Source organism: Xiphophorus couchianus, chromosome 2, assembly GCF_001444195.1.
Source record: "Xiphophorus couchianus chromosome 2, X_couchianus-1.0, whole genome shotgun sequence".
Classification (NCBI taxonomy): domain Eukaryota; kingdom Metazoa; phylum Chordata; class Actinopteri; order Cyprinodontiformes; family Poeciliidae; genus Xiphophorus; species Xiphophorus couchianus.
The window spans coordinates 9,115,121-9,135,803 of record NC_040229.1 but is presented as its reverse complement, the minus strand read 5'-3'; the positions used below and the strand labels follow the sequence as shown (position 1 = coordinate 9,135,803).

At 38.6% G+C, this 20,683-nt stretch overlaps 1 protein-coding gene and 1 long non-coding RNA gene across 2 annotated transcripts; one reads left to right on the top strand and one right to left on the bottom strand.

Annotated features, from left to right (window-relative positions):
* Positions 1-250: 250 nt before the first annotated feature.
* Positions 251-20,619, bottom strand: nox5 (NADPH oxidase, EF-hand calcium binding domain 5). The gene is made up of 17 exons (XM_028033693.1): positions 19,905-20,619; positions 14,183-14,312; positions 12,699-12,849; positions 11,554-11,764; positions 11,252-11,489; positions 9,992-10,145; positions 8,894-9,066; positions 7,513-7,695; positions 6,953-7,085; positions 6,596-6,738; positions 5,830-6,021; positions 5,105-5,149; positions 4,076-4,200; positions 3,634-3,718; positions 3,443-3,542; positions 880-1,046; positions 251-658 (listed from the first exon to the last, which is right to left on the bottom strand). Exons 2-17 carry the CDS (start codon positions 14,300-14,302, stop codon positions 527-529), a joined length of 2,352 nt encoding a protein of 783 aa, XP_027889494.1. The 5' UTR covers positions 14,303-14,312; positions 19,905-20,619; the 3' UTR covers positions 251-526.
* LOC114154535 (uncharacterized) lies at positions 8,890-10,293 on the top strand. The gene is made up of 2 exons (XR_003597579.1): positions 8,890-9,025; positions 10,026-10,293. It is a non-coding gene; the product is annotated as an uncharacterized LOC114154535 (long non-coding RNA).
* Positions 20,620-20,683: the final 64 nt, after the last annotated feature.

Sequence of the window (20,683 nt, the reverse complement as noted above, 5' to 3'; positions counted from 1 at the left end):
AGATCATTGCTCAAGAAGCTGTTCTTTACTGTGCTGTATTCAAACATAGAGGTAGAAAGTTGAGTGGAAGGAAAAAGTGTGGAAGAAAGAGTGTCGTAGCTTACAAGGATGATGACAGCTTTGCGAGGAATGAGAGACAAGGCATTATACCAGGAAAAGAGATGCTTAAAGTAGACTGAATCAATGTGTGTAATTTATCCTTTTATTGAATTTAACAAAGACTAGCTGTAACAAATGACTGACTGAGATCTATGGTTCATGGTTTTTATTATTTCTTTAAAACAAAAAAAAATATCACTTTTAATTCCAACAATTATGATTTATATATTGGCATATAGAGACATTCTATTTACAGAGCAGACTTTAAGCATCATAACTGAATCCCTAAATTAAATCTAACTATAACTTAACTCTAAGTCTAAATAAGTCTTAAATCTTTAGTGTGACTGCAGTTTGCTTCCTTCAGCTGGTGTTCTGTCAGGTTTTGTCCTCATAGAAATATTAAATCACATGAACAAAGACATCCTCAGAAGTTTTCCTTGTAGAAGTTGAAGCCGAAGTGTTCACACTGAGCTTTGATGACTTTAGCCAGAGCCGGAGCGCCGCAGTAAAACACGTGAACTTTTCCTTTGTTTTCCTCGGACAGTTTCTGGAAAACCTGAAAGATGGAAACACAAACAACTGAAGACCAGACTGATGGTTCATTCACTGTCCCCACAGCAAAATTCAAGAACTTTTCAAGCATTTTACAAGGTAAGTTTTCAATCTTTTCCAGCACCACACCTTGGAGATAAATGAACAAATGAACTAATGTCAGACATAAACTAATAGTTTGATTAATAAGTGAATCATCATCATCCTCCTCAGATGGATTCTCACCTTCTCCCATTCGGGTCGGCCTGGCTGAGTTCTGGTCCTCAGACCTGTGATGGAGTCTTTCTCTTCTTTCTTGGCCAGAAGGTCGAGCGCCATCTGCAGGCCGATGGCCTTCATGTCGTTCTTGCTGAGCGCTGAGGTCATGTACATGTGCATCTCCAGGAACTGACCTGGCAAACAGCAGCTGTGTTAATAAACCCGACTTCACCCTTTTTGAGGAGATGAGACTCATAACAAAACGATGCAACAATTCCTGGGCTTCAGATGACGTAGCACCGACGTCACCCAATGCAGATGGAGGGCCGGAAGTCAATGCGGCCCATTTATTTCTGTTGATCCAGCACCAAATATCTATAGTTTGAGTCATGTATGGTTGTTCCAACCGTTCTAACAGAGAGAAAGATAAATGTTATTTTCGTGTTTCGAAGGGAATTTTTTTTAAATACCAAAAAAAGAGGAGAAAAGTGGATCAACAATCTACAGCTAATAACAGGAAGTGTGGAAATTAACAACGCCAGAGTTTGCAGCGCCACTTTCTAACGATCGCATTGTTTAAACTGTATTTTCAGATTTTTTATTGGACAGTTACTTAGAAAGCCAAGCATTCATATGTAAGGTAAGATATATTATTTTTATGCCCCAGTGTGGTTGACCTCAGAGTGCTAATGTTGTTAGCAGCTAGCTCAGTGCCGAGTCACAGACAAAAAACATAATGTTTATTCAGTGGGACTTTCATGCTAGAAAAAAAAAAAGCTAAATAAATTAAATAAAACCTACCGAGGCATAGTCACAGTGAACTGTGACTGTTCCCCCACATGCTTTGTGTCTGGCCACGAACTATATTCGTGTCCAGACACGGATATTTGTGGGTTTATGTAGATCGGAGCAAATCGTTGACCAGCGTCCTACAACGACTCAACATTAACATACAACTCCAGCGTGAATTTGGGTTTACAGAAGCTAAAAAAATGATCTACCGGCAGATCCAAGCTCATAGAAATAATATAAGTTAGTTCGTTGTTAGCGATAGCCTGGTCATCACAAACTAATTACTTAAAATAGCACAATTCATTACTCACCCGGCAGAAACAAGTCGACAGCCATTTAATGTTTCTTTTGATCCTAAATGCTTGACCCAACTTGAAACTAAATAACTGTATTCTCCAGGCAGTTGAAAAGTTTCTTCTGGATCCTTGAATGCGGGTAAATTCTCAATATTATAAGAGAAGTTTTTTTTTTTTACTGAGATAATATGAATCATATCCTAAATATACGCGTATTTTTTCGATATGCCTTGTTGTTTCCAGCCTATTTAGGACATTAGGGTACTGTTGTGACCAATTTAGCTTTGTTTTGAACCGGAGAAATTCACTTCCGGCCCTCCATCTGAATTTCGCGCGTCATCCGGGTCACCCGGGTCACGTGTCTGAAACCCAGCAATATGGACATTTATTTGTCAATGAAACCTGAGCTGCTGCTGTGATGTAACTGTTTTATGGTGTGACATTAGACCAATATAACACAATTAAAACAAATTATCATCATTTATTTCAGATTTATTTTGAAATATGGTGTAGATAAGGATGCAAGGTATCAGTTGATAAGTTTATCTAAAGCTAGATCTTATCACTAACGATTAATCAATAAGCTGCTATTCTCTTAGAAACTTGAGTTTCCGTTGTGTTAAGAGGGATAATTGTCTTTCCACAACATAAAAGGCTATTTTTTTAAAAATATGCTGAATTTTAAAAAACATTACATTTTAACATATTTTTTGTCAGCTATATTAACACTGACTGAATAAACAGCAAACTGTGATTTTCTCACATTAATAAACTTAGGCATATTTATAAAATATAGCAAAACAGGAACCTGTTATATTGCTGAATAGAAAAATTAAAAAATGAAAAGAATAAAATATATGAAACACTTAATTCCCCAATTAACAGAAATATTCATACAGAACTGTGGTTGGCCTTGAAGGAATGCTAAATCCTTGATTATTGGCATCGTGTTTTTTCCATCATGTTACAATTTTTCTCCATCATCTACTCCGCTTTTCTATCAACATATTCTAATCTTTGGAACATGTCAGTAGTTTTTGGTTGAGAAGTTGACGCGCCTCGGCCGAATGAGCGCTATTAAGGTGACAAATAGCGCTCATTCAGCCGAAATAAACGTTCAAGGAATTTCTTGAATGTTTATATTTCTAAACAGAATTACATAAAATACATTTTTCATCCCAAACTGGACACAATTTGGACCATCTCTCTTTCACGTTCTGGTATGGCCGCCATATTTGTTCCTAACGGCTGCGCTTAAGGATGATCATCGACGCCCTCTGCTGCAATGGCAGCCAAACTACAAGACTAATAGACGTGGACATGTTTTAGTCAATGGATTGAAACTAACTTTAATTTATTAGATCTTTAATTGACAATTAATTGTAAGTGATTTAATTGTTTTCATAACATGATAACATCTGGATCCATTCTTTCTTCAGCCCTGCAGTTTAGTTCTCAATCAGCTCATCTTTTTGTGACCAGCTGCAGGTATTTACTCTCACCTTCTGGCTCCCCGTCGGCCTGCTCCATCTCCAGCTTAGTCAGCAAACTAACGAACCATTCGAAGGACTTCTGGTCTCTATTGATCCAGATGAAGTCGACCTGCAGAGTGGAAACAGACGGAAACACGTCCGCTCCATCAGATAGGACATGTTAATGTCTAAGGACAGACTGCAGGACGACGTATTCTTACTTTACGCAGCCTCATGTCGCTGTCTTTAACGTTTTCACACCCTGAGGAGCTACAGTTGGGATAGGTGTGCTTCCTCATGCGGTACCTGAGGTAGAACAACAACCAGGTTAGAGACAGGTGGCTCTCATCAACATCAGAGCAGACAGGAAGACCTGCCAAGAGGAAATGTGATAACTCCACTCTGAATCTGGATTCAGATGTTTATTGTAGGAGATGATGAACTTCATCAAGCAGATTTTGAGCAGCTTTAGAGGTCAGGTTGAAAGAGATGTAATGGAAAAGTGGAGGCGAGTAAAGACTTCAGATTGAGTGGAAGAAGAAGAGAGAGGATGGATAGCTGGATGGTAAAATGGTCTAATCAGTAGCTCCGTGTGCTCTCCACCAGTATAACCAGTAAAACCAGAGGACTAGGAACAGGCGGAGCGTTGGAGGCTTTTCTCACCGGTACATGATGCTTTGCAGGATGGAGGCGAAAGGTGTGATTCCTATTCCTGCTCCGATTAGCACGGCGTGTTCCGAGGCGAAGATCTGCCGGGTCGGAGTCCCGTACGGTCCGTCTACGTAACACTGACACATAAAACAAACACACTCAGAACTCAGGATGCACCAATACACTTTCTTCATATCTGACACCAATATCTGAGGTTTTTTATCGGCCGATACATCACTGAGTTGACTTGAAATGCTTATTTTTTTAAACAGACATAAATGCACCAAATTACCAATTTATTTCATAACTCTTAAATACACCAACAGCTTCACAAGCTTGGCCAAACATGTATAAACAACCTTAATATGTTCAGTCAGTGCAATTATGAGTAGAATAGCCAATATAAAATAAATAATGAAACTAATACTGACAAAAAACAATATTGTTCACCTTGGTCAAACATATAAAATTAAACTGCAACAAATCTTCCTTCAAAAGGTTCAGAAAGTGTAATAACAAATTTTAAATGTAAGGTAAAATAAATAAATAAAGCATGGCGTCACTCAGAACACAAAGCATAGAATTAGACTGAACAGATCTCCCCTTATAGATCAGGAACATTGTCACTGATACTCGATCCAGAATTTTTCTCAATATCAAGATCGATACAGACATGAATATCGTATTGGTGCATCTCTACTCAGAGTCATCTGCCCTGACAGATACACTTTTTGTGATGTTCCAACATCACTGTATCTTATTAACACTGCACAGTTATTCAGCCGTTTGTGTTGCTGAATCATATAAAATACTAATAAAACACATTGAAATCTCTGGTTGTAATGAAACAGAATTTAAATGAGCTGCAACAGTTTGGCATAACAATGTAAACCATCTAAACACCAAAAAGAAACATCATAAAACAGAGATAGGGAGGAATATTTTCTGTAGGTTTACAACCATCTTCACACTTTGAATCGACATGAACAGTGCAGAGGTTGGTAACAAGCCAGAGATTTATCAGAGTTATCAGATTGGTACCTTTATGTTGCAGAATCTGTGATTCTCACCAGACTTGGCAGAAACCTGCAGGTAAAACAAGGAGCAGAGGATCAGACCCGAGAGATAAAATGTCTTTAAATAAACTAGAGAAGATTCTGTTTTACAGTTTACGCTGCAGCAAAACAATTCACTGTACAGATTCCCCACAGATTATTATGCTGTAATGAAAACATGTTTGTAGGATGATGATGGATGGATGTCAGTTGAAACAAATAAACCAAATATATTTTTTCACTGTGTGTGTGCATGGTTGTTTGTCCTGTATGTCTTTGTGGTGCCCTGCGACAGACTGGCGACCTGTCCAGGGTGAACCCCGCCTCCCGCCTGGAACGTAGCTGGAGATAGGCACCAGCAACCCTCCCGACCCCATTAGGGACAAGGGTGCACAGAAAATGGATGGATGGATGGATGGATATTTTTTCACTTGTTGACATTTAAACTTCAGATTTTAATCAGTTTTTAATCTGAACTATCGGTGTGTTTCTTTAGCGGCTCGGATCTGAGATCTTCTCTGAACAGGGATGCTGCACTCAGCTTATTTTCTGACAGAGGGATGCTTTTAAACGAGGAACCATTTTAAAAGGCTGCAGTGTTTCAGTGTGTAATTTTGGGTGTTAGAGGTAGAATCCTCCAGCATAACGTCTCCTTTCCTTTGGATCTGTCTCAGAACCAGTACTGTTATCCAGCCAGTCAGCAGCTCTGACCTCTCTGAGAGGTGGGGTCTCTCCTCTCTCCGTCAGCCCAGGCTCCTCCAGAGGAAACTCCACCAGAGTCTCTGGGTCTGAAGCCGATCCGGACTGCAACCCGTTCTGCCGGAACATCGTCAGCTCGATGGTGTCATCCTGGTTCGAAGCCACGGCTTTCTGTGACTCAGAGGAGAGGAACATCTGGCCCTTCTGAGGAGCACAGATGTCAGTGATAAGTACTGCGTTTCAGTTATTGTCCAGTTTAGTTCAAATAAAATTTAAAAATACTTTATTATCCAAAAAGGAAAGTAAATATTGTTATAACTCATTTAATTAAGGAGCTATTGTAGAATAACAACAATTTGGTCTCAATTGGTTCTAAAAACAGCACAGCAATTTAAAAAAACATCTAACTGTTGTTTACTTGTTTCAAAGACCTCCATAATGTAACGTCACAAATCAGCTGGCACTGTCCGTTACCCAGCAAACCCAGCGGAGTTCCACCCGTCACCTAGCAACCCAGTGAGCTCCAGCTCCTTTGGTGAGCTGGATTTGCTGCTGTATGTGCCGTACAATGGCTGCTGGAAAAGACAGGTGTTTTGTTGTTGACTTATCATCCAGAAACCACTTCCTGCATTCATGTTGGTTGTGCAGAAGGCTCTACTTCTGCTTTTCAAAGATGTACACTTGTATAATTGCCCTAATTTTTTCCCAGCTGGGAAGTTGGAATTTCCCAGTTCTGGGTACAACTGGAACCAGCTACAGAGCGTCAGGATGTTCCTACCTGCTGCCTCTTCTCCTGGCGCCGCTTCCTCAGACTGGTGGCCAGCCGCTTGGGACAAACCGCCTGGCTCTCCGGCTGTCTGAAGTATTCGTACAGCCGGTTGGTCCACTGGCCCATGGAGCGCACATGTAACCACATGGTATCTGCAGGTCAGAGGTCATGAACAGACAATTCATATTATTATGCTTTCTGAATGACAAAACTGTACATTTATTTGACGTGTTTGGTGACAAAATCCAAACAAATTTCAAAACTGTGAATGTGACCTACTGAGAATTTACACTTCAGAAAAGTTTTTACTTCCTGAAAGGATTCAGGTGAATTTTAATGAGAAAGGGGGTGAATGTCTGTCCACACCTGGCTGCTCGGGGGCGCTGCTGATGGTGAACGGGTGCCACTCGTACTTGGCAATCACTGGGATGTTGATGTAGATGTAATCTCCAGGTTTAAACTGGAAGAACTGGGGACGCCTGATCACCAGGTGAGTCACCTGATTAATTCAGGAACAGAGAGCAGACTTGATACTGGAACATTTACTATGTATTTAAAATCAACCAAACACATCAGAACATATCAAATCAGTTTGTGCCTTTAAAAAAACAGGAAGAAAAAAGATAAAAAGGGAAAAAAGAAAATAAAGAAAAAAATAGAAAGGAAAAACTGAAAAAGTGGAAAAAGTGAAAGAAAAATGTCTAAAAAAACAGAAAAAAGAAAAAGGAAAAAAGGAATGGGGAAAAATGTTAATAAGAGGAAGAGCACACCTAAAAACTGACTGCTGTATTTAGTATACTTCAATATTGCATGTGCAGATTCTAAAAATAAATTCACAAATTTCAGGGTTTTAAAATAGAAAATCTTATTTTTGTTGCCTGCAATCACTTCAGGACACCACTGGAGAGGAGATTTGTTTTGTGCACCTTGGACGGCAGCAGGTTGACTTCTACGATGTAAAGGCCTCCGATACGAGACACGGCGATTCCCACGATCTTCTCCAGCAGGAAGACGAAGCCTGGAACCACAAACCACTTCCAGAAGTTTGCACAATGAATGATGAGGAGGATCCAGACCCAGATATAGGACAGGTGAGTCCAATAGAACACCTGAAAGAGACACAACAGGTGGCGATCAGAAAAGTACAGATAATCAGCTGTTGAAAGAGTTATGAAGCAAAATAGTTTTTCTGAGCTGTTAAGAAACGATTGCTTCCTAGAGTCTATTGAAGTGTTAAATGTTACCCAATAGGGGTGGGCATTTACAGGAAAAAAATTATTGTCTATCATTTATCTTGATAAATTTCTTATAATATTTTGATTTATCACAATAAATTCCAGTTAAATCCCCAAAACTGTCCGTATTCTCTGTATTGTTATTTTTACTATTTTTCCCTTGTTTGTTCAAAAAAGATGAATCAATAAATTTGAAAATATGATTCAGTGCAGTCACTGTGTGCAGTTCAGTGATACAAATCACATTAATCTGTGTGACTATGGTTCAGATGAAGGGTACTACAGTTAATGAGAATATTTTGTTGTTTATAATAGGGGTGCACCGATTTATCTTTGCTGATTTCCTTTATTTTGGGAGATTGGTGATCGGCCAATACTGACATGTGAAACTGATCTTATCCCCCAATCTTATCTAACTTAGCAAAGGTCTAAAAATCAATCTCTGTCCTCTTCTGCTCTCTGTGAGACTGATGGACCGACCCACCAGATCATGTCTGCAGTTAACAATAGTTTTTGCTATATTTAACAACATTTGAGACAAAAAAATGGTATTGGCCAAAATCAGAATCGGCAGGTGAGGCTTTTTAAAGATCGTAATTGATCATTGGCCAGAAAACTGCAATCAGTGCACCCTTAGTTTAGCACAATAGTACCACAAAGTGTCCTGATAAAACTTCAAGTCCTCATCGCCCACCCTTATTACCCAATCACTAATTTTTGACCATGATGAGTGTAAAGTGCCAGTTGGATGCCATGAAGCTTACCAGAAATTGCATATAAGCAACCATCCTCCACTGGTGGAACAAGATGGCTGTTAATGTTAATCCAATATTTGGAAGAATGACAATCACAAAGTTAACGGCTAAAACTTGCAAAAACTACAGACAGACTAAGAAAATAAACATTATGTGTCACAATTTTTTTCTTACATTTGCTGATTGGCTCAGTATAAAAAAACTGTACTGGAGGGAATCCTTGTAAACGGGAGAAAGTCCCAGCTGTCTGTGAAGCGAAATTTTAATCGAGCGAAATAGGAATTCAAAGGCCAGGCTAAGTTTCTACAGATTTAGACCTCGAAGTGTCCGCTGCGACGGACGAAGGTGCTGGAGCAGAACACCATGAGGCAGATCAGCAGCTGTAGGATGACCCCGGTCAGCGACGACGTCCCCTTCACCCAGCCGATCCCCGGCCTGGTGGTTAGCAGGTACTCCCACACACTGAACCCCCCGCTTTGTGACTTACGGGCTGAGATACAAGGCGTCAGAACAACACGTGTAATTAGATTTTTGTAAAAACAGGGTTTCTTCAGGTTTCACAAACTCAAATTTAAAATTTTAAAACGTTTAAAGACAATTATGAGTAGAATTTGAGATCTATATCTCAACTGTAACGTACGAACGTTGTCTAGCAAACTGGCGATAAATTTGAACTTGCTCGTGATAAACGCAAATAAGCTAAGAAGCAAATAAGCTAAGAAGCAAATAAGCTAAGAAGCAAATAAGCTAAGAAGCTAGCCATCTAGCTAGTTAGCAAGTGTATGCTAGCAGTCAGTTAACGGTCGCCTCAACTCACAAAGTTATTCACAACTACATAAAAACGCAATGAATATGTCTGAATGCCACTCAAACTTTAAAATAAATAATAAAATAATGAGAATAAAGTAAGAAAATAAAGTCATAATATTATGAGAATAAAGTCCTATTACAAGAATAACGTCGTACGAGAATAAAGTCATGTAGAGAATAAAGTCGCAGAATTACGACTTTATTCTAGTAATACTACAACCTTGTTTCCAATCTATGACTATTCTCGTGTTTTTATGACTCTTATTATTACTACTTTATTCTTGTATTATTTTGACTTTGTTCTCTTATCACTTTATTCTTGTAATTTTGTTCTTTTTATTTCCTTAATTTGGCCCTAATATTTTGTCCTACCTCACAGAAAAAAATACATACAGAATACAGAATTAAATTGTCATGTCTAGACAAAATTTAAGATAGGTCTTTAACATATTAAAAGGCAACTTACTTTTTTAAGAAATCAACTTAAAACATCTAAAGCCTTAATTTAGATACATAGATTTTAGACTTTTTACAACATCTTAAGGATGCAAAGACAGCCTGAAAAAACTCATTATTGATTAGCAGGTCATGTTTATGCTGAGTACCAAAGTTGATGATGTGTGCCGCTGTGTGCATTAGTGTGAAGAAGAGGATGGCGTAGCCGACGATCTGATGCAGCAGGATGTTCTGGTCCAGAGGAAGGACTCTGACGACCCAGGTGGCCCGGAGCCACGTCAGACAGCGTCGCAGCATCAACACCTGAAAACACGCAGACACTAGATAGGAAAACTGATTCAGATGAGCTGGAGGCTCACTAAACGTAAACCTAGATGTGTGTGTTTTGTGGAAATTCAATGCAACTGTTCTATTAGATACCAGTAAAATATACTTTTTGATATTAAAAAAACATTAGTTAGTTCTTCAGTATTTCAGCCATGTTATTAGGAACCATTGTGGAATGTCCAAAGAGCCACAGGTTCCAGACCCCTGATGATCAGGTGAAGAAAAACAAATCTCTTTTTCTAAGAAAGGAGATTAAGGCCACTGAAAAAAAATCTGACTTTAATCACAGAATCCTGACTTTTCTCCGGATAAAAACTGTTTATGCTCCATCAGACAAATCTAGTCGTAAAATATACCAAGTAAATCTGAGATGGGGTTTCAGTGTGGATAAAGTGCAGGTTTACAAATTCTGTAACAAGGAAGAAAAGATTATGTGAATATTTTTCATATACAAGCAACATATCTGACACAATTAAGAATGCTTGGTTATTTATTTGGAATTTTGATATATATGGACACAGAATAAGCATTTTGGGTGTAAAGTCATAATTCTGAGACTAAAAGTCAGAATTATGAAAGGAAAAGTCACAATTTTTAGAAAAAAAATGTTAATTCTGTGGAAAAAATTCTGAATTTTGAGAAAAAAAATGTCAAAAGTCTCAGGGGAATAGTTAGAATTCTGAGGTAAAATATCAGAATTTTGAAAACAAAAACCAAACAGAATTCTGATTTAAAAAGTCAGAATTCTAATAAGAAATGTTAGAACTCAGGAAAAAATAGTTCTGAGAAGAAGAGTCAGAATTCTGAAAAAAAAATCCTCGGAATTCTGAGGAAAAATTCAGAATTCTAAGACTAAAAGTCAGAATGCTGAAGAATTCTATAAAGGTCAAAATTCAGAGTTACAATCAGAATTTAATTATTTTTTTTAGTGGCTCTAATCCTCTTCTATTTTCCATTTTCTGCAGTCGGAAACAATCATTTCAGCTGTTGACCTACCCTACCAGCCTTAGCAGAAATAATGTTGGATTTTTGTTGGATTTAAGTAGAAAAGACGCTAACTGGTGACGATATTTCCACCGTACCATCACGAACGTGCAGTTGAAGTTCAGACACTGGCCGCAGCCCTTGGCCAGCATGAACCAGCCGCCGCCTTTGCGGTGGTACAACATGGCGGCGACGAACAGCATCAGGTTGAGCAGAACGTAGCTGCACAGGAACAGGAGCTTCCGGCTGTTGTTCTGCCAGTAGGCCCGGGTCAGGTACCGGGGCGTCTGAGGCTTCTTCTGCTCCTGATCCGGCGGTTTCAGCCAGTTAGCGGCGCTGTGGATGACAGCTGTTAAAACCCGTCTTTCTGACATCACAGAGCAGAGAACTACGCGCTCACCTGATGGTCAGATTCTCCATCACCTCTGGAAAGTTCTCCAGCTCAGCTTTCAGTTCTTCGAAGGTGATGGAGCCGCTGCTGTCTTTGTCGGCGGACTCGAACAGAACCAGCGTCAGGTCGTCCAGTTTCTCTTCTGGCAGAGAAATGGCGCTCTCCTGCAGACACGACTTCAGAACCGTTCTCAGCTCGTCTGGGTCGATCGAACCGCTGCCTGTTAGCACGAAACAAACACAACATTTTACATTTCTGCCAAGAAACTCAGAAATTTTCTGGAAAAAACAAGGAATTTCTGAACTCCAAAAGTTAACAATTTGCAAGAAAAACAATTACATTTTGAGATTTACTTTATTAGAAATTTTCTTGAAAAATAAGGACTTTTCTGAGCCTGAAAAGCTAAAAAAAAATTGCAAACATAAAATCAGTCCTGAGTTCTGAAAGCTGACAATTTGGGATAAAAAAAAAAAATCAGAAGTTGAGATTAACCTCAAAATTTTTCTAGAAGAAAATAGTAAATTTCTGATTTTGAAAAGTAGAAATATTAGCAAAAAAATTTTTTTTAAATTTTAAGATTAATCTTAGAATTTTTTTTGAAAAAACAGGTAAATTACTGAGCTCTGGAAGTTGAAAATTTACCAGAATAAAATTTAAATCTTAGAAATTTTAAGAAAAAATAAAGACATTTTTGAGATTAAAAAGAAACCAGGGGGTTAGCATGCTCCACGTTTGGAGGCCTTAGTACTTGATGCGGATGTCGCGGGCTCGACTCCCGGCGACCTTTGCCGCATGTCCTCCCCCCTCTCCGTGCCCTCTTTCCTGTCTGCCTACTGTCGCAAAAAAAAAGAGCTGCTAGCGCCGCAAAAACTCTTCGAAGAAAAAAAAAAAGAAAATTGGTGAGAAAAAAATCTGAAATTTTAATATTTCTCAGAAATGTTGTGGAAAAGCATGGACATTTTTGATTTTCAAAAGTTGGCTGTTTTCAGCTTTTCATAATCAGAAATTTCCATATTCTAGAAAATTTCTCAGATAAATATAAAAAATGTTTGGCCAAAATTTACACCTCCTTTATTAATATCTATAAAGGCATTAATACGCCGTCGTACATCTCTGCCCTGCCTCCACTGTTTACGGTCATAGTGCGAACACACCGTCGACGTCGTAGACCTGGAACAGAAAGCGCAGCTTGTCGGTCTCGTCACCGTGAATGAGGAGGTTCAGAGCTTTGAGCAGCTCGTCTAGACTGATGGATCCGCTGCCATCCGAGTCGAACAGAGCAAAGAAACGCTCGGCAAAGAAAGACTGGAAACAAGCAAAATATAATCAGAACAGACTGTGAAAACACAAGACTTCCTGGAAACAATCATAAAGCAGCGTGAACATGAAAAACCTTCAACAGCACCTTGATTTTGGTTGTTCTCCCTGCAGTCAACGGAAATATCTACGTTTTGATGTGTAAACCGTACATGTGGAGATCAAACTGTGACATAAACATAGTTTGAACTGGAATGTTTCTGAATATTTCTCTGGATCAGAATCTGAAGCATCTGATCAAACATCAAACTTTCTGTGAGAAAGTTAGAAAAAAAATTATTAAAGATGCAGTATTATGTATTTTATAGTACATCTATAAAATGGCACTATGTGGCCATTTTATACATGGCCACATAGTATTATTTGATATCTGCACACATCAAATACGACTTAAAAGAAATTTGACTTTGTAATTTAATGCCTTGAAATCGGACCACTGTTTCTTTAAAAACTCCTGCTCTTTCTGAAACTCTGCCTTCAGGAAGTCATCACCACATGGCTCCTCTATTAACCCTTTCACAATGTTTTTACAGGTGTTGCACTGAAAGTATCTCGTATAATGGGCTCAGCTGACACACTCTTCCGCCATGTGCTTGCTAATTGCTGCTGGCTAGTCTGAAGGAGCTGAGTGGGGGAGGGCTGCTCTGTGAGGCAGAAAGAAACTTGAAAGCTGAAGCTCTGAGGAGGAGCTGCGCCTCGAAGGCGGGGCTAGGTTCGACCAGGTGTTTTGGACAGCTGAATGGTTGCCATGGAGATTAAAGTATTTCTCAAACATGCTTGAAAGAATCAAATAACACTCCATGTATGTTTTTGATGACATTATAACATAATGTAAAGCTAAAAAAAAACATTGATTTCACATAATACTGCCCCTTTTAACCTTAATTAAACCAGTGATTGTGTTAAACAATAAGCATGTTTAACCAAGTATTTATCCAACAACGTTACAGCAGATTAAACTTTAAATGTTACTTTTCTGAGAAGCATAGTTGAGCTACGTAGGTTTCTGTCGTAGCCAAAAGGTGCAGAAACTATTCCGGGTTCAGCTTTAAATTTTAATATATGGAAACCAAATATTTCTATGGAAAAAGAACAAGAAGTTAGCAAGATTCAAAATAGCAGCTTCTGCATTTCAATGCCAAACAACTTATACAATTAATTTTTACAGGAAAAGAAACAAATAGTGGATCTAAATGTTGTATTTTCAGGGTTTTTTGTGCATCTAAACCCTGATTGCCTTATCTGGTAGTTGAAGACCACCTTGTCTTTTTGCCTTGTGGTAAAATCAGGTTTTGTTATAAGATTTTTGGCTGTTTCTTACCTCTTTGACTTTGAGTGCAGTTTTAAACTCGTCGATGTCAATTTCTTTGTCGTCTCCAGCGATGGTCTCAAACTGTTTGGTTACCCACTCCAGCCAGCGGGAATCTTCATCCACACTCATGATTAAAACCCTTCAGTGTAGAGAAAGGTTTATCCACCATTTCAGGCATCACTATTCGGTCATCTCACTCTTCACTGGTGACCCATTTTAAATTGATCCAGACTGGAAAAGTGTATGAGATTTTATTTGGCCAGCTGGGAACAGTTGCTAATTGCTAATATGACCAAAAAAGAATCAAATGTGGGGTCCCTCAAGGCGCCAATCTCGGGCCACTTTTATTTTATTACTAATTGCTACATAAACTCCCTAAAGTATAAAATACTAAACATCTTTGCTGTTGAAATACAAACCCAAAGCTTCTTCCTACTGTGGTTTTTTAAACCTCATTTAATTTTAAAGCTTTTAAATCTAAATCTTTTAATCTAAATTTGTTTTGACGTGTTTTATCTTGAAGGTTGTTATTAAGTTGAAGTTGCTTCTGGCTGAAAGCTAGTATATAAGTAAAGTTGCCTTTCATAAGAAACTTTGAATTATTGTGTAAAAAAAGACTTGAACTGAATAAATTATAATTTATCAGTACAGTTTGAATTTGAATATTCCAAAACGAATGTAAGGTGTTTGTTTAGTTTGGAGATAAAAAATGTTGGATTCTGTTTAATATGATTTCTTCTGTTTGCATTTCTTTCGGTGCTTGAACAGAGCAGTTATAATCTGATTCTCTTTGAATCCATTGTGTTCCATTGATGTTTTTCCTTGAAGAACAAATTCTTTTCATGTGAAATGAGTAAAGAGCTGAATGCGGTCCAAAACACACAGCCGTCATCCTGAGTGTGTAGGTTTTTTTCCGATGCCCCGTGGGCCGACGCCCAGCACTCAGCGTTTTAGGGTCAGGTCACACAGGAACTACGTTTCCGTTCTGGATAACAGAGATCTGTGGATTTTCGTGTCTGAAGGGAAACTGTAGCCGTGCAGAAACAAAATTTAAGTCAGCTCTACATGAGCAACGCAAATGAACTTTTTGATGTTTCTGGATCTGTCGGTGAGAAAGTTGCTTATAAGGTGACTTATTATGCTTCCTTGAACAGGTTAGGATCAGTCTATGGGCAATACAAAATATCTTCAGTACATATTTTGCACAAAATCATCCTTAGATGATCAGATTTTAATTTAGTCAGTTCTGCCTATTTTGAGCTGCTTTCAGAATGAGTTGTTTTAGGGCGTCTTGTCACTTTAAATTCAAATAAGCTGCTGCTGGCCAACTCAACGTTTACACTCGTATGTGAAAATAGCTGCAAACAGCTGCACAATTATACAACCATACATCTCCGAAAAGCAGAAGTGGAGCCTCCTGCACAGCCAAAAAGAATGCAGAAAGTGGTCTCCAGCTGGTAAGTCATCAACAAAACACTTGTCTCTTTTTGAATTGCATTTGAATTTGAAGTGGACAAAAATGTAAAAAACAGAACAAAAAAACAAAAGTTTTTTGCATCACAGGTCCCCTTTAAGGATTTTTACTTTCAGACTTTGTTATTGACATTTTATTGTCAGTTTCAAATTTGCCATATTTTTAAAACGTTTTTGTTTTGTCTCTCATGGCTTTTTTATTGAGCAAGAAGCGTAGGGAAAACATGCAGCAAATGTTTATGTCAGCACTCCTGACTGATTATTTCTTACCAATGATGGTTTGAAAGTTACAACAAGATAATTTTCTCAAATCCGTATAGGGTCAAATATATACATATAGGTTAGAAAACTGCGCCTCAACCAAACACTTTTTGCTCCAAAGTCAATTACACAATGCAGGCGATTTTCAGCACCACTCAGTCATGATCATCCACCAGGAGATACTTTGGGCTGGTGAAGTGATCTAGGCACTTATCAGAAAAACTGCAGAGAAATTTGTTGTTTTTTTTCCAGAAAAGTGGGAATGACTCCTGTAAAAACCCAGATGTCCAAGAACAAATTGATCTGCTGGACTCAGCAGGTAGAAATGTCCAGATCGGATTAAAATCAAAGTGTTTTGTGGGAGTGTGGTGTTGAGGAAAAATGATTATTTTTAGTGCTTAATACAGTTAATCTTACGGCATGTGTAAAAGGTATATTCAACACTTTTATTTTGAACAAATTTCTTTATTTTGAACAGGTTTGTGTTGAGCATTCGGGATTGGGCCAGATGAGCAGGCATTCAGACAGGCAGGGGCCTCCCGCTGTGCGGCCAGACCATAGGAGGCCATAAAATTAGCATTTCCTGCAGGGCAATAAATTGAGCTTGGAGGAGGCCTGCCGGAGGCCAGCATCTGGGATGGTGTGAAAACTTAATACAACATAGAAGATTGAAACCGCTAACATTTAATTTCTAAGACATTTTTCTAAGTATTAATACCATGTTTTTACTGAAGATTGTATTATCTCATTTTAAAACTACTAAATGATGAATGTATTTGAAAACTGTATTATCTGTGAAATCTAATCTCATGTTTTTTTCTGTGCCCGGGATGCCCGTAGAATCACAGGGGGTCAGGGCGCAGCTGTTCGCTCTTTGTTTTACCAGAGACCAGATGGCCCTTTGATCTTTGCCGTAAATTAGGGGGAGTTTCTAAGTTTCTCTGAGTGCCTAAGGGAGTTTCCAGTTGGTCAACTAGAGGAACGCCTTGGGTGCTGTTAAGGAAAATGATTATTTTAGTGCTAAAATACTTACAACATGTGTAAAGGAATATTAAGCATTCTTATTTGAAAAACAGGTTTTGTGGGACCCAGAGAGAGGCCCAAGGAGACAAGCAGACGCCTTCCGCTGTCTGCTTAAGAGCACACAAGGGCCATAAAATTAGCATCTCAATGGAAACGGCAGCTGGAATGTGGGAGGAAGAAACTCCAGGGGAGTCGGCGAGATTTATATCAGGACTTCGGTGCTGGGGACATTCGTGCGTGGTACGCACAGGATTAAGGGGTTTCCCTCCTGTTTGGTTTGACAGAGAACAGAGCACGAGTTGTAAGGAGGGGAGTTTCCGGGGTTCTCTGGGGGGCCGAAACAGGTCTCTGATTGGTTGAACAACAGAACGCCTTCTTTGCATATATTAAAGTGAGGAAACACCTCTTTGGTATAAGATGACGTGTAAGGAGGAAAATAGAGAGAGTTTTTTCCATTTTTCTCCACGTGGGCGCCTTTGTCTGTCTCTGTGTTTCGTGTTTGTCTTTGTCTGTTGTTATTTTGTGATAAAATGCATATCTCTGTACCTCTGCAGCTTTGTTAACTGATTCATGCGTTGCTTTGTATGAATTAAACTCTGTGATCTGTGACGTCAACACGCCTTGTTTAGTTTCGTTTTACAGCTGCCCGCTGCTCGCCGAGAGGATCCGGCTGTTAAAGGAAGATACGAGCCAAACGTTTTGTTCAAAGTTTTAATAAATAATTCTTCCTTTACAGTGCATATATTAAGAAAACAAGACACACCTTTAGTATAAGACTTAGTGTCAGCACTAAAAATTCAGAGAGTGGCCACTATTTTTGCTTTTTTCCATCGGCTCTCTCCAAAGACGCGTCTTTGCTTTTGTTCGTCTTTGTTTTGTTTTTTTGTTTGTCTTTGTCTTGCCTGTCTTTGTCTGTATAAGGTAAAGAACGCATATCTCTGTACCTCTGCAGCTTTGTTGATTGATTCATGCGTTGCTTTGTATGGGATTAAACTCTGTGATTCTGTGACGTCAACGCGCAGTGTTGTTGTTTCACTCTGGCTGCACGCCGCCCGCTGAGAGGACCCGGAAATTTAAGGAAGAGAGAGCCAAACGTTTTGACCAAAGTTAATTTTAAATTATTCTTCCTTAATAGTGGACATGTGAAAACTATGTTCACTGTCAGCATGACAAAACGTAGTTTCAAAAACTGTTAAAACTCCCTGTTTGAATTCTTTGAAAGAAAAAAAAAAATCTATTTAAATCTCGCACCATTCATCTGTTGATCTCTTGTCCTACTCATTAAATTTTCTTCTATTCTCCCTTAACAGTCCAGCCGTTTGATAGTCATCTTGTTCTGCATCTAGCAGCTGCTCCATCATATCAACTCAGAGTTCTGTCTACAGCTTAACATATTCTGATTTATCAATAATCAATACTTCCAACTAGGGATGCAAGTTGATTTATCTTATCGTCAACGTTATTACATTTTTAATAACGCTGCTCCATCAAGCAGCTGGGCTGAATGAGCGATATTAAGATCAAACTTCATTTAAGCAGCTTGCCGAGTGTTTATATTTCTAAACAGAACCGCATAAAGTGGATTTTGCATCAAACACCGGACTCAGATTGGGTCGTTTCTTTTTTCCTGTTCTGGTCTGGCCGCCACCTTTGTTTCTGTATCGATCAACTGGCTCCGTTTAAGGATGACCAGCGGCGCCCTCTGCTGGGCGGCGGCCAAACTACAACACTAAAAGGCGGTCTGAACGGAAGTTAATAGTAATATATTGGAAATAATTTTAAATTAATAAACCAGCAATAAACAGTTAATAGTAAATTGGTTGATTGTTTGCGTCACTACTCCAAACTGTTCCCAGAGACGATCTGCTGCTGCGGTTCGTTCAGCCTTCAGCGCCAGCTGATCGTCCTTCGGTTCGACACCAAAGAACAGGCCGTTGTCATAGCAACATCAGCTGCAGACAACACCGCCGTCATTGACACCAGAACCAGGAACACTCATGTTTTTATTTCCAACAAACTCAGATCAATACAGCTGATTATGTTTACTGATGACTGATTGGTTTGCTTTAGAAAAGAGAAATCTTGTTGAAATTATTATTTAATCAGAGATTTGATTCACAATCCTTCAGATAGGAACATGTTTTAATTTTCTGTATTAAAACATTACATTTTTGATTTCGTACAGCTTTGCAACAGCGCTAATTAGAACAAACAAACCTTGGAAGATGTTTGGAGAAAAGTTTAAAAGGAGGAAAATGAAGATTTTACTGTGCTTAAAGTGGGACTGTATGTCAGTAAATTATGTGGCGACATTACTGTTGAATATATAAATATATCATTATTTTCTTATTAGGTACTTTGATTCTAGTAATAATTATCAACCAAGTCACGTAGGAAGTTCTACTACAGATTAAATTGATTTCTTACATGCAAACTGTTAATTCATGACACAATATAACAGCAACAAACCCTCAGATATTAATATTGTGCACAGCAGTTATTGTAGTTATGATACATTTGTGGCATATTAAAATATTTCTGAATATTTTTGACTTTTTTTTAGGATAACTAGGGAATCTGAAATGTTTAATAATAATAATGACATTATGGTAAGACTAACTTTTAATTGCCATTTTCAGTTTAACTGAAAATGGCAAAAAGAATTACAGATGAGAAGTTACAGATCACAAACAGTTCTTTCAGAGTTGCAGAGAAATCCACAGTGGATCTAGCAGAGCATTTTCTTCAGTTACTCTTTCCAAAAACTTTGTAGTATAATTTTTATTCTGAATCAAACCCACCAGAAATGTTCCACAACTATTCAAACCTTTCTCTGTATTTTATTTCTTGTTATTGTAGGATTTTATCGTGAACATAAAATCAGTCTTTTATTAATTTAAGTAGTCTCTTTTGCAGTAAAAGCAACTGAATCTGCTCTATTCTCAGAGGGAAACTGTTCTCAGGTCAGTTTTACCTGCTGCAGTGGAAGTGGCTCCGTCCGGCTTGGGTTCTGCTGCTGCTCCGGATCTCCTTCGTCTGGTTCTGCTTCTCCTGCTGCTGTTCTGAGGCGAGTCAGCTGCAGCCGACATCCTGCCGCACACTGAACCGCCGCTCCATGACGCGCGCGCGCGTGCAACTCAATCTGCAACTCTCCCTTTCTACAGAGGAAAAGAAAACGCTACTCCACTAAAATTTCCTACAATCCCAGAAAAACGGTTCACTGTTTAAATTCTTTAGCTAAAACTTAGTGCTGGACAGTAAATCAGTAAAAATATATATTGTGATAGACATGTGATCAATACGTCTATTACAATATATAAAATATCCAATTCTATAGATTGAATATTCTGACTGAATATTCAATCTATAGAATATTCACTGAACTCTGATCCAGAACCGACAGCATTCTGAGAGATGAAGGCTGGGTTGGTGATATCAACTAACTCACTCACTCTTTGGTTGCCTAGCAACAGCTCACTCACTCCTGGGTTGCCTAGCAACAACCCGTTGAGTAACTTGCGCAGCAGCAGTTTCAGGTTTTGCTACCATTCCTTAAAAACACTTAAAATTAAAAACAACAGCGTGGAAGGAAGCTGTATAAAAGAGGAAAGTTCACATCGCCAGTTTGGCAATATTTCAGATATTTAAAACAAATAAAATAATCAATAATTATTTATATAAACTGATATGATACGTTTTTCACCCAATATCCTCCAGTCTTACTTTCAACAAGGTTTTTAAAACTTGTGTGTT

Coding starts and splice junctions, on each gene's coding strand:
- nox5 (XM_028033693.1), bottom strand. CDS start 14,302: ATGAGTGTGGATGAAGATTCCCGCTGGCTGGAGTGGGTAACCAAACAG. Junction 10,146..11,251: donor TCAACTGCACGTTCGTGATG/GTACGGTGGAAA, acceptor GCGTGTTTTCAG/GTGTTGATGCTGCGACGCTG. Junction 7,086..7,512: donor TCAACCTGCTGCCGTCCAAG/GTGCACAAAACA, acceptor TGAATTAATCAG/GTGACTCACCTGGTGATCAG.